The 18776-nt window shown below is 43.0% G+C and overlaps 1 protein-coding gene across 3 annotated transcripts in view; it reads left to right on the top strand.

Annotated features, from left to right (window-relative positions):
- Positions 1–18776, top strand: part of Nek10 (NIMA related kinase 10) — a 189933-nt gene that overhangs the window by 106750 nt on the left and 64407 nt on the right. For all 3 annotated transcript variants that reach the window (XM_036198625.1, XM_036198626.1, XM_036198624.1), the window contains 3 exons: positions 10805–10934; positions 11526–11596; positions 17052–17265. In XM_036198625.1, the coding sequence (XP_036054518.1) occupies positions 10805–10934; positions 11526–11596; positions 17052–17265 (415 nt within the window). The remainder of the gene's footprint in view (positions 1–10804; positions 10935–11525; positions 11597–17051; positions 17266–18776) is intronic.

Raw genomic sequence — 18776 nt, 5'->3', positions numbered from 1 at the left:
GAAATATCTTGTGTGTGACATAAGAGTAAAGATCCTTGACTGTGAGAACTCAGATGTTTGCCTCAGGAAAGATGCTGGGCATGGGATTTTCTTCATCCTCCTCAAACCACATGGCCCATGTGTTTTTTTTTACCAGCAGGTGGAGTTAGAGTGAAATCAATGTGGGGAAGCCACGCAATCCCACATTCAGTGTCTCTCCCATTCTCCATTGATGAAAGTGCCATTCCTTGCCTGCTTCAGTCCCACAGGACTGTGGAGTTGGGATCTGCTCATCTAGCATTTACGGAGCAAACATAGTAACCATTCAGTTTAAGGCATCTTGTAGAATAAGAAATTCCTTATCTGTTTAAAAATAATAAAATATATTTGTTAGCAGTGTACCAGCTAGTCACAGGGGTACATGTCTGAAATTCCAGCACCTGGGAGGCTGAGGCGGGAGCATCCTTTGAGTTCAAGGCTAGCTAGGCTATATGTAGTCTTTAAATAGCCCTTTACATTTTTTAGATTTTTTTCATATTTACTCATATTCCCCATTTAAATAACTTGCATGAGGCCAAAGAACAGGACAATGCCAGTTCATGAAATAAACTTTATATTTTAAAGTACTCTGTTTTCTTTGTAGCACTTCATATACTTTTATTATACCTTTAGCCAGAACATGCATTCTCTGAGGCCAGGATTGTGTGTGGTCCTTTCTTGTCCCTGTGTAGCTAAGGCTTGTAGCAGCATGAGTTATACAGTACTTGATCAGTAAACGTGTTTGCTGACTGAATGAAAGGATGACTGTCTGGAGGTGATAAAACCTGTCTGTGCTGTTGGAGTTGGCTGCAGACCACCCCTGCAAACTTGCAGGGTAAGAACATGTTTTCCCCATAGCTGGATTCTGAGCTGGGTTAGAGCGTGGTGGCTCTGAGGATGAGCATACTTCTGGAAGATGCCAGGTGGAGGAAGTCATGAAGAATGGCAGAGATCAGGAGGGAGGTTGACCTGGATAGCACAGCTGAGAGAGGTCACATACTGATCCCAAACTGGGCCTACAGGAAAGGACAGCTTGATGACACTGTCACCATGGGCAACTTTTATGTAGGACAGTCAAAGTTCATGACTGGGACCCTGAACTGTATAAAATAGAAAAAAGAAACTAAGCCCACACATGCATTCTTGCTTTATACTTCTTGACTGTAGATTAAATATGACTAGCTCCCAGAGCCCTCTGCTGTGACTTAGCTGCCATAATGGACTGTAACTGCCCCTGGAGTATTTTCCTTATATCATAGCATCAGGAAAAGAAACCATGACATCATTTGTCTCCTGATAAGGAGTTTGTATTTCAGAAACATCCAAAAGATGCTCAGAGTACATCTTGATTATCTGCTTGATGGCAGCTTGTGCCTGTGAGCTGAGAACAGTTTGAAGGGAGACTACAGACAGTGATGACTGTCTGTAGAGACTGTTGACACATAGCAGTGTTAGCTATCACTGTGCCCAGCTATGGATCATGCCAGCATGACTATCATACTCTAGCTGGTCTCACTTCTTCCTCCATGTCTGTTTCCCTTGTCTCCATGTTAAGGACACCACTCCCCACTGGACTGAGACAGATACCAGGGAACCAGGAGGAGGTACTGAAGTCTAATGGTCCCACAGTGGTGGCAGCCTGCCTGTCTGCTAGCTCTGTGTCTTCATTCCTCCATGGGGTGATCTGGGTGCCTTTTGCCTTCTGCTCTGGTAGGAATCATGATAAGTGTGTCTTAAAAGAAAGGATTAATACATTTTCATGATGTTTCTGAGAGCCTTTTTAACCAAGGTTTGGGTATCACCAGATACCTCACTGGTATGTTCTTCCTTTCTAGAAAATGTACCTAGAGCTTCATTCCCTCTCAGTGCCCCCAACTTCCTTCCTCCTCATTAATTTTCATTGACTAATATCCCACCATGGTGACTATCTTTGATCCATTTCCCAGCAACAGCTTATCCATCTCAAGCAAACACAAGCAGACACAGAAGCACACATAAACATTTACAAAGACAAAAGTGTGCATGTGTGTACTCAGATGCATACATTGTATTCACTATTTGTTGCTAAATCTCCAACTGAGTTGAGTGCTGTGTAGACTATTTTATAGTCTAAATTAGACATATATGCTAGTAGATACCATTTATCATGCCATCTCATTTAGATTCTGTACTCACAGAGCAGAGGGACCTTGGTCTCTGTGGGTGCACAGTATAGATTCCTTGTCTCTAGTGCAGATGTTCTATGTTTTTTTCAAATGTATGATTTTGTTTCCTGTTTGGTTTACAGTAATGTGTTAGTTTACTTTCCTTTAAAAAAAAAGCCTTATTTTATTTTTAATTATGTGTATGTGTGTAAGAATATGTTTGTGAGTGCAGGTGCCCAAGAGGCCATAAGAAAGCATTACATCTTTGGAGCTGGACTTTTAGGCAGTTGTGAGCCACCCAACTTGGGTGCTAGGAACCAAAGTTGCATCATCTGCAAAAGCAGCAAGCGCTAAGACATCTCTCCATATCCTCTCCCCATTTTCTTTCTTAAAGGCAGTCAGGGGAGATGGAAGGTGAATCAATATCTGAAAACCAAATATACTTCTTAATAGACTCAGAATTAATATACTCAGCAGGATGTGAAAATTCCGTTTCTATCTTTTCCTGATGCAAACATTATCAGGTGAATTACTTCAATCAAGAACTGAGTCTCCAAATGCTTGGCCTTTACTATGTCCCAAGCTCCTCAGGGTTCTGTATCAGTATTTCTAACATTTGTTAGGGAAACATTCTCTTTTATTATGTCTCCAAGCACCACATCCACAGTGCTACATCATTACATTGTCAATGAGATACTTTCTCATTGACCGTCTTCCAGTTTCTCTCAAAGTGCTAATTTCATTAATTTCACAGACTCCTTAACTAATGATCTGTCTCAGCCCTGTTATTTCTCTCTGGTTATTCATCTTGAATAGTCTGGTCTGTAGACATTTCTATTTTTAGTCATCAAATATAATCTTGTCTTCTGTGGGATGAACTGATGCCCAGAAGGTTAGGTATAAGTGTGAGTCATTAGTGTGAGGTGGGGGACACACCAGGAGTTAGGAATCCATATGAAATATCAGGTGCAGAGAAGACATTGAATCTGCATCAGAGAAGTCCTCAGGGAGGCAGAGTTAGCATACTTGAGTGCTTCCGTTTAGGAACAAGCTATTGGGGCACACTTGACAAGGTGAGAAATGACAGTGAAGGTGGAGAAAGAATGGGAATGTTTCCTCAGGAAGGTATGCAGGGGAGAGGCATGGCAACCCTAGGCAGATGCCTGCTGAGGGCTGTCTCCTGGTTGCAGCAATAGGTCAGCATCCTCAGAGAAGGCCAACCCTGTGTGTACCTTAGGACCAGCCCTATAAATTCACACAACAGATTACTGTGGACACCAGGGTCCTAGGCTCCAGGTTGTTATAGAGCCAACTCACTCACCTCAGTGGCAGAGTCCAGCTGTCACTGTGCCTCAGAGTTGCTAGTTTGTGACAGGCCTGGGGCTGGTTGAACTTCTTTCTCTATGGTGGCATGAGCAGCAAAAGTTATCAGAAAGTAATTGACTAGTTAATTGCACACAGAGTATTTAGGTTTTATTCTGGCATTTGGTCATAGTTTGTTTTTATTGATTTTCTTTGTCCCTCTTTGTCCCCATGCCCCTGCCAACTGTATCCTTCAGCGTGGCGCGGCCTCTACTTACCTTCTGCCCCTGTCCTATCTCCCTCCTCAGCACCTTTGGCCCACCTTGTGGTCCCTGTCCTAGTTTCACTTCCTGTTGCTCTGATAAGATGTCCTGACAAGTACAACTTAGGGGAGAAAGTGTCCTCTGTCCCTGGAGGTGGCAAAGGGATCAACTTTGCATTTGGGGACGGACCCATTGGTGTCTCTGGAGAAGGTAGCCTAGAGCAGAAGGGCCTCTCTGCTTTTAGGATATGAGACACTTGGGATCTAACCTGTAGCAAGAGGGCACAAAACAGAACAAGTATCTGTGCATAAGGGAAAGTGTGGGAATGTGGAGGGTTGTTCACCTTGTCTCAGGTTAGGCTAGGGAGGCACATGATTCCTACATGTGCCACTTGGAGAAACATGTATCTTTGCAGTAGGCCAATTCTAGAAACACAGAAGGCTGTCTAGGTGAGTGTGAGGTTATTTAACTATTGGTGTTTCATCGATAAAAATTCTATAATTAATATACCACTTTTTCAGAAATTCAGCATTTTCACATGTGGTCCTTCCAAGTGTTTATGCTGACATGCTAGCTGCCAAGATGGAGATGTTTGTAGTGGGCCTGTTATGAGGATGTCTGAGTTAGAGTTCTCACTGCTGTGCAGAGACACCCTGACTACAGCAACCCTTATAAGGAGAACATTTTATTAGGGTGGCTCACTTACAGTTTTAGAGGTTCAGTCCATTATCATCATGAAAGGGAGCATGGTGGCATGTAGGCAGATGTGGTGCTAGAGCTGAGAGTGCTGTATTTTGCAGGCAACAGGAAGTTAACTGAGACACCAAGTTGTAGCTGAAGTTTTCCTGGTCCTGCCTGGTCCATGGTCAGGACAAATCTCTCACCTGCCAGTCCCACATCCGCTCAGACCCAACCAAGTAAGCACACAGAGACTTATATTACTTATAAACTGTGTGGCCATGGCAGGCTTTTTGCTATCTAGTTCTGATACCTTAAATTAACCAATTTCTATAAATATATAAGTTGCTATGTGGCTCTTGGCTTACCAGTATCTTAACATCTTCTCATGGTGGTGGCTGGTAGTGTCTCTCTGCCTCAGCCTTCCACTTCCCAGAATTCTCCTCTCTCCTTGTCCTGCCTATACTTCCTTCCTGGCTACTGGCAAATCAGTGTTTTATTTATCAATCAATCATCCACAGCACTGAGTGGTATCCTGAGCATAGGAAACCTTAAAGCCCACACCTACAGTGACACACTTCCTCCAACAAAGCTAAACACACTTCAACAAAGCTACACCTCCTAATAGTGGCACTCCCTATGGGATTATGGGGGGCAATTACATCTAAACTACCACAGAGTGTGAGCCTCATGGTCAGATTCATATTTTTTTTAAGCAGACACCAGAGAGACTGCATCCATTCCCTCTGCACCATAAGAAAACAGTGAGGAAGGGCTGTCCTCAAGGAAGGAATAGAGCCCTCACTGGGTACTTGACCTGGCTGGCACAATGCTAATGGACATCCAAGCCTCCAGAGCTTTGAAGAAGAAATAGCTGTTGTTTCCTGTAGTCTATGGTATGTTGTTAATGGCGGCCTACTTGATTAGGAAGCTATTTCATTTATTGTGTTGCTGATATTGCCCCATATTCTGCCTCTGTATCCCTGTGATATACTCCTTTCATTATGAGGTAGTTTAGTTTGCTTCTTTTAGTTTGAATAACCTTATGGGTTTCAGCCTTAGCCCTAGTCCTGAAATGAGCACTGATTATCTCTATCAAAAAAATGATCCAGAAGCAGATAATGGATGCTGTGTGACCATCAATGCTGGTTTCTGTGCATGTGGCCACCTGCATCTCCATGAAGCTAACCAGAGTTGCTGCTGCAATCTCCAATTATAATCACTGTGAGGCAGACTACCCTAATCCTAACTTCCCACCCTATAGCTAACCCGGCTTTAGGTGTGAATTGTTGACTTGTTCTATTCCAGTGCGACCATACAGCTGTGGCAGAATGGCTACTCTGAATGTCCATGGAAAACACCTTGAGTAGCTTGCGTGTCATTTCTATGTTCATTTCTGCCTGGATTTCATCTTAGTGCTTCTCAAACCTTAGATGTTTCAAACCTGCAATCATCTTGTGCAGAGTTCATGGCCGTCTGCATGCTTCTATGAGTCACTCATCAAGGTGTGTGTGTGTGTGTGTGTGTGTGTGTGTGTGTGTGGTGAGCACAGTGACACTTTGGCTGCTGAGTGTCACAGCTGTAGAAAAGAAGTGTCCACTTCCTACACCCGAGGCTTTCAGCATGGGTCATCTCATTGGCCCACTTAGTTCCACTGGGAAGGAAGTAAATTATTTTAAAACTATCATAATGTTTAGGTCCAGTATGCTTTGAAATCCGCTGAGGTCCCCATTTATTTTCCTTGTTTAGCGAGTAAATAAGAATTACTTGCAATTAGCAGCTTAATTGTTTGTATATCAGCAAGGGAACACTTGTGAAAAATTAAAATGGAAACAATTTGTCTTTATTTCTCAGTTAGATCCTTCTCATTTCCTTTCCCTTCACCTTTACTCTTGGTGAAATCACCCTTCAAAGGCAGACATGGTGTGTGGTTTTGTGTGTGTGTGTGTGTGTGTGTGTGTGTGTGTGTTTGTGTGTGTGTGTGTGTTTAGTGTATGTGGTTTGGTGTATGTGGTGCAGTATGGGGGGAGTGTGTGTGGGTGGGGTGTATATGTGGTGTGGCATGTGTGGTATGATGTGTGTGGTGTGATGCAGGGTGGGGTGTGTGTGTATGGTGTGGTGTGTCTGGTATAGTGTGATGTGTGGTGTGTGGTATGGTGTGTGTGGTGTGGTGCAAAGTGGGGTGTGTGTATATGGGGTGTGGATATACATATATGTGTATGTATATTATGGTGTGGGTGTGTGGGGTGGGGTGGGGTGAGGGGTGTGTGTATGTGTGTTGTGGGGGGTGTTGTGGAGTATGTGTGTGGTGTGTCTGTGTATCAGGAGAAAGCCTCCTTTCAGAGGCAGCTAGATATGAGTTATACCCATTTGTTTACTAGACTATTTCAGAGGAATACATGTAGCTCCTTGACATGTACCCAAATCTACTCTACCTTCAAGTTTACTTGAACATTTTTATTATGTATAAAGTACAATGATGACAGTTTTTGCACACTTAATTGAAGATGTTTTCAGTTTTTCCAAAGATCTATTTTTGTTAGATATCATATAAGTTATGCTCTGTGCATTGGTTAAATCTTTTTGGTTTTTTTTGAGACAGGGTTTCTCAGTGTAGCTTTGGTGCCTGTCCTGGATCTCACTTTGTAGACCAGGCTGGCCTCGAACTCACAGAGGTCCGCCTGCCTCTGCCTCCCGAGTGCTGGGATTAAAGACGTGCACCACCACTGTCCGGCCCCTACACAGTTCTCTTAAAGGCCAGCTTCAGACAGACTGATGGACAGTGGGATCGCAAGACTTAAGTGAACTCAGGTGTATTATCAACTTGGCTGTGAGGGCCAGGGGAGTTCAGACTCAATGTAAGATGCTTTCATGGAGTTGTATCATCATAGCACCACTCTCATCTCTTTTGTCTTGGAAAAGAAAAGTCCATCTTAAATTAGGAGTGAGTAAGTGTGTGTGTGAGGTGTGTGTGTGTGTGTGTGTGTGTGTGTGTGTGTGTGTATGTGTTGTTTAACTTTTACAGAAGCATAGGTAGCTTCAATTCTTTTATTTCCATAGTGTGGGTGAGCTCATCTCATGTGAGGAAATTGAAGGTTATTCAGTTAACAAGACATCGAATTATTTTATAGTTATTCAATTCACAAGATATCGAATTATGTTATAGTTATTGTCTAAACAATAACCATACACATATCTGCCACCTGACATATTTGCAAGTAGTGATTAAGAATGACTTCAGTCATATTTCCCAAAGGCTGGTTTCCTTTTGAAGATGAAAAATGCATGAGTAGCCTTTCTCATAGAACTCACATTTGTTTGCTGGATGACTTAGCAGTTGGAAGTTGCTGTCTCCTCTATTTGACTGTCCTGTCTGCCAGCCTGGTTTGTCAGAGGTCTCAATCCTTTGCCCACTGTGTTCACATGGCTGAATCTTCATCACATTCCTCATGGCTCTTATTATTTTTGTTTTGTGTTGAAACAGGGTCTCACTAGGTAGAAGTAAGGTAGAGGGCAGGTCTAAGTCACAACACCCTGCTTTTTTTCCTCTTTTGATAAGCTTTATCAGACAGCATCACTTTTGCTTACTCACCTCTTTATAATCCAAAGAAAGCTAACTTCAGTGAAAGTTAACTTGGACAGACTACCTCTAATCTCATTGGCTTTAATTGGTTGAGTCGCTCCACGAGTGCACTCTTACTGCAAGTGTATTTGGTTCCAGCTGATCCAAGTGTATATGGATCACAGTGTTATCCAGGGTCACTAAAGCATTGTAGTCTCTTGGCTGGTGTGGGGTGGGGCCAGTGGAGGTAGCTACTCATCAACCAGCCTACAGGCCTAGTGGTGGCTACAAGACTGTGTTTACAGGGATTTTAAGAACTGGAAGAGAGAGCAAGTACCTTGTAAGTCTTTTCCTGTATCACCTTTGCCAAAGCCAATCATGTGGCCAAGCTTAGGCACCAGAGCTAGAGAATGTCCCAGCCCACTGCAGAGGGCAGGTCTGTGAGCTGGGAACTTCACGGTGCCAGTGAGCAAGAGGAGAGATAACAATGCGAAAGATAAACTGAATGTCACCCTCACACATGTGCACCACCACACCTCATACTTTGACTTCCTAGCTGAGCTACATTCTACAAGATGCTAAATGTTATTAATAGAGCTACCTTCCATCACACTAAATTAAATGAAAATGCCAAATCTACAAACCTGCTCAGGTAAGTTCCACTTACAGGTTGTTGAAGTTGCTTGGCACTTTCAAAAGAGGTACCCAGGTGGATACTACACTTCTCACAGAGTATTTAAATGTGGTTCCCTTGCACCCTACTTTATAACCAGATGGGTAGAGGCCACATCCATACATTTCCCAGTTACCATCCTGCATCTTTACTCATCACAGAATCTCCGTGACCTTCTGTGTGTCTTCAGACTTCAGGCTCTAGTTTATGGGCTCCTGGAAAAGGTCTGTACTGTGTATTGTGTCAGGCAAGCTGTGAGGGAAGAAGTGACCTGGAATATCTTCTGGTAGTGGACATAAGCTCTTTGAAGGACAGATGGAAGACTCTGTGACTCTTGAGCTGAGACTTGGACCTGCCTCAACGCCACTTCAACACCCCATTGTTAAGAGCTAGAAACACATTTGAAACAGGAGGCAACCATAGGTGCTGAACACAGTTGGGCAAGAAGCTACAGTGCAGAAGGGGATGCTGGGACCCAGAGTTCCATCACCAAAGTGAAAGTGCCCCTGCCAGAAAACCATGGTCCCAGGACACATGATGGGTACCTAGTGGTTTGTGGATGTTAGTTCTCGAACTGTGTCCTATTAGGGTTACTGTTGCTGTGATAAAACATCATGGCCAAAAGCAACTTGAGAGGGAGAGGGTTTATTTGGCTTCTACTTACTGTTCATCATTGAAGCAAGTCAGGACAGGAAGTCAAACAGGGCAGGAACCTGGAGTCAGGAGTTGATGTAGAGGCATGAAGGAGTACTGCTTATTTGCCTGCTGCCCATTGGCTTGTTCAGACTGCTTTTTTATAGAACTCAAGACCACCAGCCCAGGGATGGTACTGCCCTCAATAGGCTGGGCCTTTCCCACCAATCACTAATTAAGAAAAATGCCACAGCCAGATCTTATGGAGACATTTTCTTAATTGGAGTTCTCTCCTCTCAGATGACTTTAGCTTGTGTCAAGTCGACATAAAACTCGCCAGCACAAACTGAATTGCTTGGGTGTGCTTCTGGATCCATCTGAGGCCAACACAGTTCAAGGACAGTACTTATTTGTTTGTTCTGCAGTACTGGTGATTGAGTGAAGGATCTCCCACATGCAAGGCATGCATTTTACTACTGAGTTATGGCCCAGGTCTCAAAGAGATTCTTTAATCTCTTTACTTGAAATAGTGATTAAGAATTTCAGGTATCTATTTTTTAATTTTTACAATTTTACTTTTATATTTACTGTGTGTGTATGGGGTGGACACATGTGTGGAAGTCAGAATACAGCTTGTATTCGCCAGTCTCTTCCCTTCCACCCTGTGGGTCTTGGGATGAAAACTCATACCATCATTCTTAGTGGCAGGCACCTTCACTGTCAGCCCTCAAGTACTAGTGGGTTTTTTTAAAACAATATTTTTATTAATTCTTTGAGAATGTCATACAATGTAATCCACTTCCCCACCTTCTTCTATAACCACCTTCTCCAACTGTCTATCCCTTCACATCCAACTCCAAAAAAGATTTCTTCTTTTGTTATTCATTTTTCTTTCCCCATACAGTCCAGTCTGTGTTGCCAGCTAGTCTTGGCAGTGGGGCCTGCTGTGGGGTGGGATAGACCTAGCAGGTGTGATAGTGTTGGAGAAAACTGCTCTGTCACTCCCAGTACCTCTACAAATAGTGGTGGACTTTTGTGTCTACCTTCCCCTTCTTCCCTGGGATTTTATCTGGCTGTAGCTTGTGTGGGTCTTGTTCATGCTGTCACAGTTGGCATAAGACATAAGTGCATCTGCCCTGTTGAGTCTGGAAACTATGTGATGTTATTTCAGTAGATACACTGTCTCTGGTTCTTATAATCTCTCTGTCCCCTCTTCTGTGAAGAGCCTCCTGTGCTTTGTGGGGAGGAGTATACTATGTATTTATCATTTAGGGACAAGTACCGCACAGTCTCTTAGTATCTGTAAATTGACTAATTGAGGGTCTTTGTGTTAATTGCTGTCTACTTCAAGGAGATGCTTCCCTGAGAAGGTTGAGAGAAGTATGGGTATAGGGCAAAGTCATTAAGAGTCATTTTAATGTCCATTTACTTGTTTTTTTATATCAACACCTTCAATATGAAAATTGGATTTCTTCCAGTGCCAATTAATTCCTCTTCCTGAGTATGCATTAACATCCTTTATGTATTTCAGTCCAGAGGTCCTGAAGAGTGAGCCGTATGGAGAGAAGGCTGATGTCTGGGCTGCAGGCTGCATCCTTTATCAGATGGCGACTCTGAGTCCTCCCTTCTGTAGCACCAACATGCTCTCCTTGGCTACTAAAGTAGGCCACAGGGAACAAAAGGGCCTCCTTAGCTAACAGCCACACCCTGTTCTTCACAAAACCCTTGTGACTTACACAGCCATCAGTTAGAAGCATGCTATGTTTGATTTCCTACACAACCCAGTCTATCTTATCTCTCCTCTAAATTTCTATCACAGTGCATGTATATTCCTATTTATTGTATTCATTTGTCATATAAAGTTATGAAAATAGGTTTCCAATTACTGTTTCCTTGTGGTTTGGAGATGGAACCCAGGGCCTAACACATGCCAGGCAAATGCTCTATCATTGAGCTTCATCCCCAGACTCCACGTTATGGCCACAAGCCACCATGTTATAGTATCCCATGTATTACTTTATCATGAGCCTAAAGTTAACTTTAGCTCAGCTTGGAGAATAAGATTCTGTATTCTAGAACTGTCTAATTGGCTATTGGCATTAATTTTCATTTGTTGGGATGTTTCCATTCCCGATTAACTTTTGAGTGTGATGTTATATGAATTTATTAGCAATCCACATTGTAGCTATGAATGACTGTTCATACATAGCATGGTTCTTTGATGTTGTTGCTATTTTCTGTTTGCCTTGCAGATAGTGGAGGCAGTGTACGAGCCGGTGCCAGAAGGCATCTACTCTGAAAAAGTGACAGATACCATTAGCAGGTAAATAGTCTCACAATTTACAACATATAGCTGCCATCATAAAATCCCTGTGTCTTTATATAATCACTATCTATGGTTAAATAGTTACAAAAGGTCCCTCAGGTAATCCAACCTAGAAAGGTGTTTGAGCATCATTAGTAATAGTGACTCTTTGGAAACTGTTGGGATATCTAAGAAGAACTTGACAGAGATGTACAGATATTAGGCCTATCTATAAGGCCTATCTATAAGACCTATGTCGACATGAAACATGTGTATAATGTGAAACTAAGTAAAACAAATAGTATGAAAATCTATTTTTCTGAAATAAATAAAATATGCACAAATATGAAAAAAAGAGTAACATAGAAATTAGATAGGGCTGTGTTCAACCATAAAACTGCAGGTACTTTTAAAAGTTGGTAAAATTGTATTTTATACTAAATTCTCAAAAAATGAGAGGCTTTCCCCATTAATATAGAAAGAGTTTAATAAAGGTTGTTGCCTCCTGGCCTCACACTCAGACCAATCCTGTCTGCTGCTTTCCAGGTTCCAGCTACTCCCTTCATGACCTTCCCCTACTGGTCATTTCTTTTGAAACCTTCTCCTCTCAGACACATGCATGGTTCTTGCCCTCACTTCCCATGGATTGACACAGAAACATCTCAGTTTGGGAAGCCTACTCTGAGCACCTACTGGCTCAGTGCTCTGTAGCCTGCTTTAAAAACCAGTCTCTGTGCTTCTGTGACTGTTAAGCTTTGTTGTCAGTTGGGATGGCTTTGGAATCACCTAAGGGACATCCTGTTGGGTATATCTGAGGAAGAGTTTCCAAGAAGGCTGAGTGATGAGGGAAGTCCCACCCTGAATGTGGGCAGCATCGCCATATGAGATGGGGTCCCAAACTGAAGGAAAACAGAGAAAGCAAGCTGAGTACCAACAATTTCTCTCCTTACACTGAGTATAGATCATCATCTCACTCTCCCGCCATCGTGCTTTCCCAGATGAGGGACTGTATCTCCTCCTAAGTGATAAGTCAGAATGAACTCTATTTCCCTGAGTGGCTTTTGTCAGGTAATTTGATTGTTACACCAAGGAAGAAAACTAATACACAAAGTCAGTACTGAGAATAATATTGTTGCTGTGAGAAATCTGACCACATCATTTGCAGATCTTTTTTGTTTTCATCTTTATTTAATTTCATTTTATGTACATTGGTATGGGGATGTCAGGCCCCCTGGAACTGGAGTTACTGACAGTAGTGAGCTGCTGTGGGGGTGCTGGGAATTGACCCTGGTGCTCTTTATTGCTGAGCTGTCTTTCCAGCCCTATTTGTAGATCTTTGCAACTAGTTTATGGAACAGATATGGAAGAGTTTGGAGTTGTAGGTTAAAGAAGCTGCCAAGTGCTGTAAGTGGAGCTCTGTGGGCCACTCAGGTGGGAGTTTTGAACACCAGGGTCGAAAGGAAGTGCCCAAATGCCCAGCTTTTGAGGTTTCGGGAAGTAAGGCATATTTGCTAGGAACTGGACTGAAGCCACTCAGGTTTGCCTGGTGCTCCTGCGGCTGCTCAGGCAGACCCTATGTATTGGAGATGCTGCTCAGGCAGGCCCTATGGACTGGAGATGCTGCTCAGGCAGGCCCTATGTACTGGAGATGCTGCTCAGGCAGACCCTATGTACTGAAGATGCTGCTCAGGCAGACCCTATGTACTGGAGATGCTGCTCAGGCAGGCCCTATGTACTGGAGATGCTGCTCAGGCAGGCCCTATGTACTGGAGATGCTGCTCAGGCAGACCCTATGTATTGGAGATGCTGCTCAGGCAGACCCTATGTATTGGAGATGCCGCTCAGGCAGACCCTATGTACTGGAGATGCTGCTCAGGCAGACCCTATGTACTGGAGATGCTGCTCAGGCAGGCCCTATGGACTGGAGATGCTGCTTAGGCAGACCCTATGTACTGAAGATGCCGGACAAGGGATTTCTATGTCTGCTTCATCATTGGTGTCACAGGGATTGTCACCAAGGGTGACAAGCAGAGTGGCACATAGTGACAGCTTCTCTTCTCAAAGCTCATGTTGGTGGGCTCATGAGGGACAGACAAAGGGGAAGGAAGAGGGAGGGAAATGAGATTCCATTATATACAGGGCAATGTTTGATGGGAAGTGGAGGAGGTGGGGGATGTTGCTTGTGCTGTGGATTGCACATTGTGGGTATAGTGCAAAGACGGACAAAACCACTTCCATTAGCTGGGGAAGTGGACTAGTTTTGGAGATATGTAGAGTTGGATTTATTTAGTTACAACTTTGAGACATGGAAGCAAGACCGGGGAAGGGCAAATGTCAGCAGCAAGATAAGGACAGGTACCTCAGGAAGTACACCCCAAGATTCGCAATGGCTGTCTGGAGGCTTCAGAGAGGGCTTCAGGAGTAGTCTTCATAGTAGGTTCTGAGTTCACTGCCATCGTAATGTTTCAAAGGATGAGTGGCATTCAGCAGGGACTCCAGATGAAATGCTTTATTGCTGCTGTTTTGCACGTGTATGTGTGTGGTGGTGTGGTGTGCATGTATACATGTACATGTATACATATGTAATATATATGCATATAATGTGTGTATGTGTATATGTCCACATGTATGTGGGTGCGTGTGTGTGCCTGGAGGCCAGTGTTGATGCTGAGTGTCTTTCTTGATCATTCTCTTCTGTGACGCTAAGTCTCTCGACTGAACCCAAGCTCACCAATTAGATAGCCTATGGCCAGCTTGTTCTGGAGATTCCCTTTTCTCTGGCTCCTAAGAGCTGGCTGCCACAACTGTGTGGCTTTTATTTGGGTTCTTGGTGTGCAAATCCTTTTGCTGGCCCGTGCTTTATCCACTGATCCATCTCCACAGCTCCCAGATGAAGTGTTTTTGAAGGTATTTATAATTTAAAATACTAAGCAATGACAATAATTTAGACCTGGTAATTTAACTTTATAGATAACTCTAAATTAAGATTGCAAGGTATATGCTAGAACATTTTTATTTAAAATTATTCAAGATTCCTAATTATGTGCATTTGCATTAAGAAAGTTTTATCTCTAGAACACTTGAAGCCATGATCTATTGTGAGTTAAATTCAATTGTATATTTAATTTGCTTTGAATTTTTAGTGTTGAAAACTAAGTTCCAGTAGAATTAGAGAACAATTTCAGATTTCCCATGTTCTTAGGCTCTTATTTTCTTCAAAACATTGGTGCAAGGTTATATACAAGCAGAGTTCCTAATAAATATCGATAACTCAGCAAGTTACTACTCATTCTTAAACTCTGTGTTATTTCCAATCACATATACCTCATTTCTTGAGTTCCCTAGGACCTCAGTTTTACTTTGCACATTCCTGTCAGGCACAGCCCACAGTGTTTGCATTTCTAACATGCAGTCTTTCCTTCTTCCTGTTTACACGGTGTATTCACACATTTTGTTATCAAAACTTTCCTTTCCTAAGCAAGCTTTTAAATTGGAGAATAATTTAGCAACCCTGAAGAGTCTGGAGCAACAACGGAATCTATCTTGTTGCTTTGCCTGGCACCAGCATTGCTCTTTTTCCCAGTCAGTGTGCGGCCGAGCTGTGGAGGCAGCAGTGCGGGTGGGCAGCGGTGCGGGTGGGCAGCTTCCTCTCCTGTCTTTCTCCTTTCGCTTTGCCTTTCCAGGGAGGACTATTTCCTTCTATGCACTAACTGTTCCAAGTGTGTGAGTTTTGCTTTCTGGCTGACTGCATAAGCTGCCTTCTGCTTTGTTTCCAAGCGGGCATGATGCTTAGCGAGCTTAGCCAGCCTTGAGCTATAAGGACAAGGGAATCATCACGTGCTCACGCTGCCTTCAACTTTGTTTTGTAAAACGTGAACACTATCCCTTGCAGTTTTTTCCATCTCATCTCTGACTGGAGCACAGACTTGGTGAATGAGAGTAGTCCAGATTTTCCCCCTACAACATGATTTTATGCTTACTTGATTAGGGAATCATGTATGTGTCTATGAAGTATGTATCTGAAATACCCATGCAAGCAGTGGAGATACATGGGAACCTCCACTAGTGTGTTTCCAGAAGTCCACAAGTCTGTGTCTGGACATCTTGGTTAAGGACAGGTAACCTCTTCAGGTGTTAGGCTGTGTTCACCCATTTACTGATTCATTTGCTCATTTAGCAGCTACTCCTCAGGAGGCAGATTGTGCCTTAAATGCTAAGATCTTTGTCAAAGGGACACACCCTTTTCCGTTCAAGGCGTTTTCAGTGTAGTGATGAATAAGAGCATTAAAATCCCATCATGCAATAGTTTATAAACTGAAATGCAAACAGTGCAGTGTTCTTGATGTTGACTCCATGACTATGCAAATGGCCTTCTGACGGTATCCAGATGATATGTGAACAGTACTTCCTTCCATGTGCCTGATGATATTCCATGCCTCTAAACCCACAAAACATAAGCACTCAATGAGTCAAATTACTTAAACAAAATTTCTTAAGAAAATTTGAGAGGGCGGTTTAGACGTATTCCAATGAAGACTGTCTATAACAGTGTATCCCAACTTAAATCATTCCCATGTCCCTGAAATTCTATCATCAGAAGCAAAACACAGAATCTTATTATAAGATCCGTGTCAATAAGACCCAGTAAAATGAAAATAATCAGATACAGGGAGTGTAAACAGCTCTGTTGGCCTTAAAAGGAATGATAAGTCTAATTAATACCCAATCACAAGAAAAGTCCAAAACTATCCCAGCTTCATATTTCATCATATATTTCATCAACTTCTGCATATCAGCTTTTCATTTTAGCTCAGAGTCTCTCAGTTTGTGAATAGTTCTTTTGTATGTCCAAATAAGCTATCATCTTAAAAAAGATAAAAATATATTAAAAAATGACATTTTTTTTTTTCTTTTTAAGAAATTGTAACCCAGGTTGCCCTCAAACTCATGATCTTCCTGACTCAGGCCCCTGAATGGTGGGGTTTTACTTTTGGCACTTCTCTAAGTCACTGGCCTGTATTTTATATTTGTCTGTGTTTTGTAAAACCCAGACTAATCATGTTGTGTTAATATTGACAGAATATGGTCAAAAAGTTGTATCCTCCCAGAAACTCTCCTTCCTTTATGTGCTTCAGAGAGGCCCTGTTTGCCTGGCTGACCAATGAGCTAGCTGCTATTGCAGAAAGGAGTTAAACATGCAGAAGACCCTTCCTTTGCCCACCTTGGGACCTGAGAGCTTCATGGCCAGCCTACAACCCTGGGCTGTGAGCCCAGGTGCAAAGCCCCATAGCTGCCCCTTTCCCCAGGTTTCAGATGTCTTTTGAGAAGAGCTGGGTTCAGAGCTGTGTCTGAGGCTTGTCCTGTCCCTGCTCTTGGGTGCAGGTAGCATGATGGATACTCAGTTGGGCTGAATTTGACCTCCCTCTGCCAGCCCAACAATGACCTTTGTTACTCTTACCTTGTCTTCTCTCAGGTGCCTCACTCCTGATGCAGAAGCCCGTCCAGATATTGTAGAAGTTAGTTCCATGATCTCAGATGTGATGATGAAGTATCTAGACACCTTATCCACATCCCAGCTGGCCTTGGAGAAGAAGCTGGAGAGGGAGAGGAGGCGCACACAGAGATACTTTATGGAAGCCAACAGGAAAGCTGTCACATGTCACCATGAGCTGGCTCTGCTGTCTCAGGTAAGTAGAAAACTCTTGGTCCTATATGAGGCCTTCTAATAGTCTGAAGTTCTTCATGTTTGTCTTAAGGAAAAATTGCCTACAATAAGGAAAATAGTCAAAAAGCAAAATATTTCCTCATCATATAGTTACATATTTGTATCCATTATTATATTCTACAAATGAATTTAAATAATTCAGAATTACTGATCTTCCACAGAACTTATGCATAATGTATTGTGTGCTGTGAAATCAGAGCATCAGGAAGCACTCTTAGAAAATCATCATGTTAAGCTAATGGTCTCTGTATGTAGCACCTAGTGCTTACAAGTATTTATTTTCCTTAGTCATCTTGTCGCACTTGAGGATAAACATGTATGTTCACTCAGAGAAGAACATCATTTGTCCTCCTACTTCTCTTACTGGCCTGTGTAACGTCTCTGCTTGCTGCCTGTGTATGCCTTGTTGAAGCCTCAACTCTCAATACTTCTGGGATTTTCTTTCCAGAACTATTCTGGTATCTAAGTGTTTCTCAGAGTGCAGCTTGGAGGAGTCCAGAGCTTCACTTGGGCTCCTGGTGGCTGGCGATGCTCTTGCTCTGTCCTTCCTCCCATCCTGGACCTTGGCAGTGCACAGTCTTCGGACACCCCTCAGAGTGCTGCTCCTGTCCTGAGGGTGGGGCTCGAGGCCACAGGACCATAAGGCTTTTTTTCCTGGTTGTCATGTCTGGTCATTGATTCCTTCCCACCATCCCAAAGACTTGCTCTCTATGAGGAAATGAGACAAGGAGTCAGTCTCAGGGGACAGACCGAGCTGACTCCTGGAGTAAGGGCCTTCCAGCGAACCCCGTTCTAGAGGGAAGGAAAACACTGCTCTTGAGTATGCGTGTCTTGAGGTACCCAAGAATCTTAAACCTCAGTACTCCATGCTCTTGTTTTCTGGGGTGACTTATCCTCATTACTTTAGCTGCTGAGCCCAGCTATGGCTTCAAGGATTATCTACGTTGGCTTTCTGATGTTAGGAGGGGTAACCTGGAGCCGTGGCTCTCACTGAGCCTTAGGCTGGGAGCAGGGCTCACCTTGTTTATTATTTTCCTCCTGATTGCATAAAATCAGGCAGCAGTATGAAACACACCCTTCCACACACATAATATGTTTTAGTAGATTAAGATGCAAGAGATTTAGCTGTTTCTCTCCATCTTAGTATGAGCTTGGAGGCTGGTGTTAAGTTCTGCACAGCCATGCTCCAGCTGGATCCCAGGTGGATATGGAAGGGTCATTTTTCATTAGGTTCATGTGGTGGTGGGAGAGGTTCATTTAAAATCGAACAAGAGGAATCCTCTTATCTTCAGCAAAACACCTTGAGAGAGATCATTTTATATATTTATTATCACTTCTAAGCTTTAAAAATATATCTGTGGAAAATCTCAAATATATCAGCAAACCATTTCCTCCACACAGCCCCCAGCTCCAGCACTTGGCTGCTCAGAGCTAATCTCTGTCATTTCTGCTTCCCAAGCCTCATCTGTCTCA

This window comes from Onychomys torridus, chromosome 9 (assembly GCF_903995425.1).
Source record: "Onychomys torridus chromosome 9, mOncTor1.1, whole genome shotgun sequence".
NCBI classification, from domain to species: Eukaryota; Metazoa; Chordata; class Mammalia; order Rodentia; family Cricetidae; genus Onychomys; species Onychomys torridus.
Note: the sequence above shows the minus strand (reverse complement) of the source record. Positions and strands in the feature narration are given on the sequence as shown.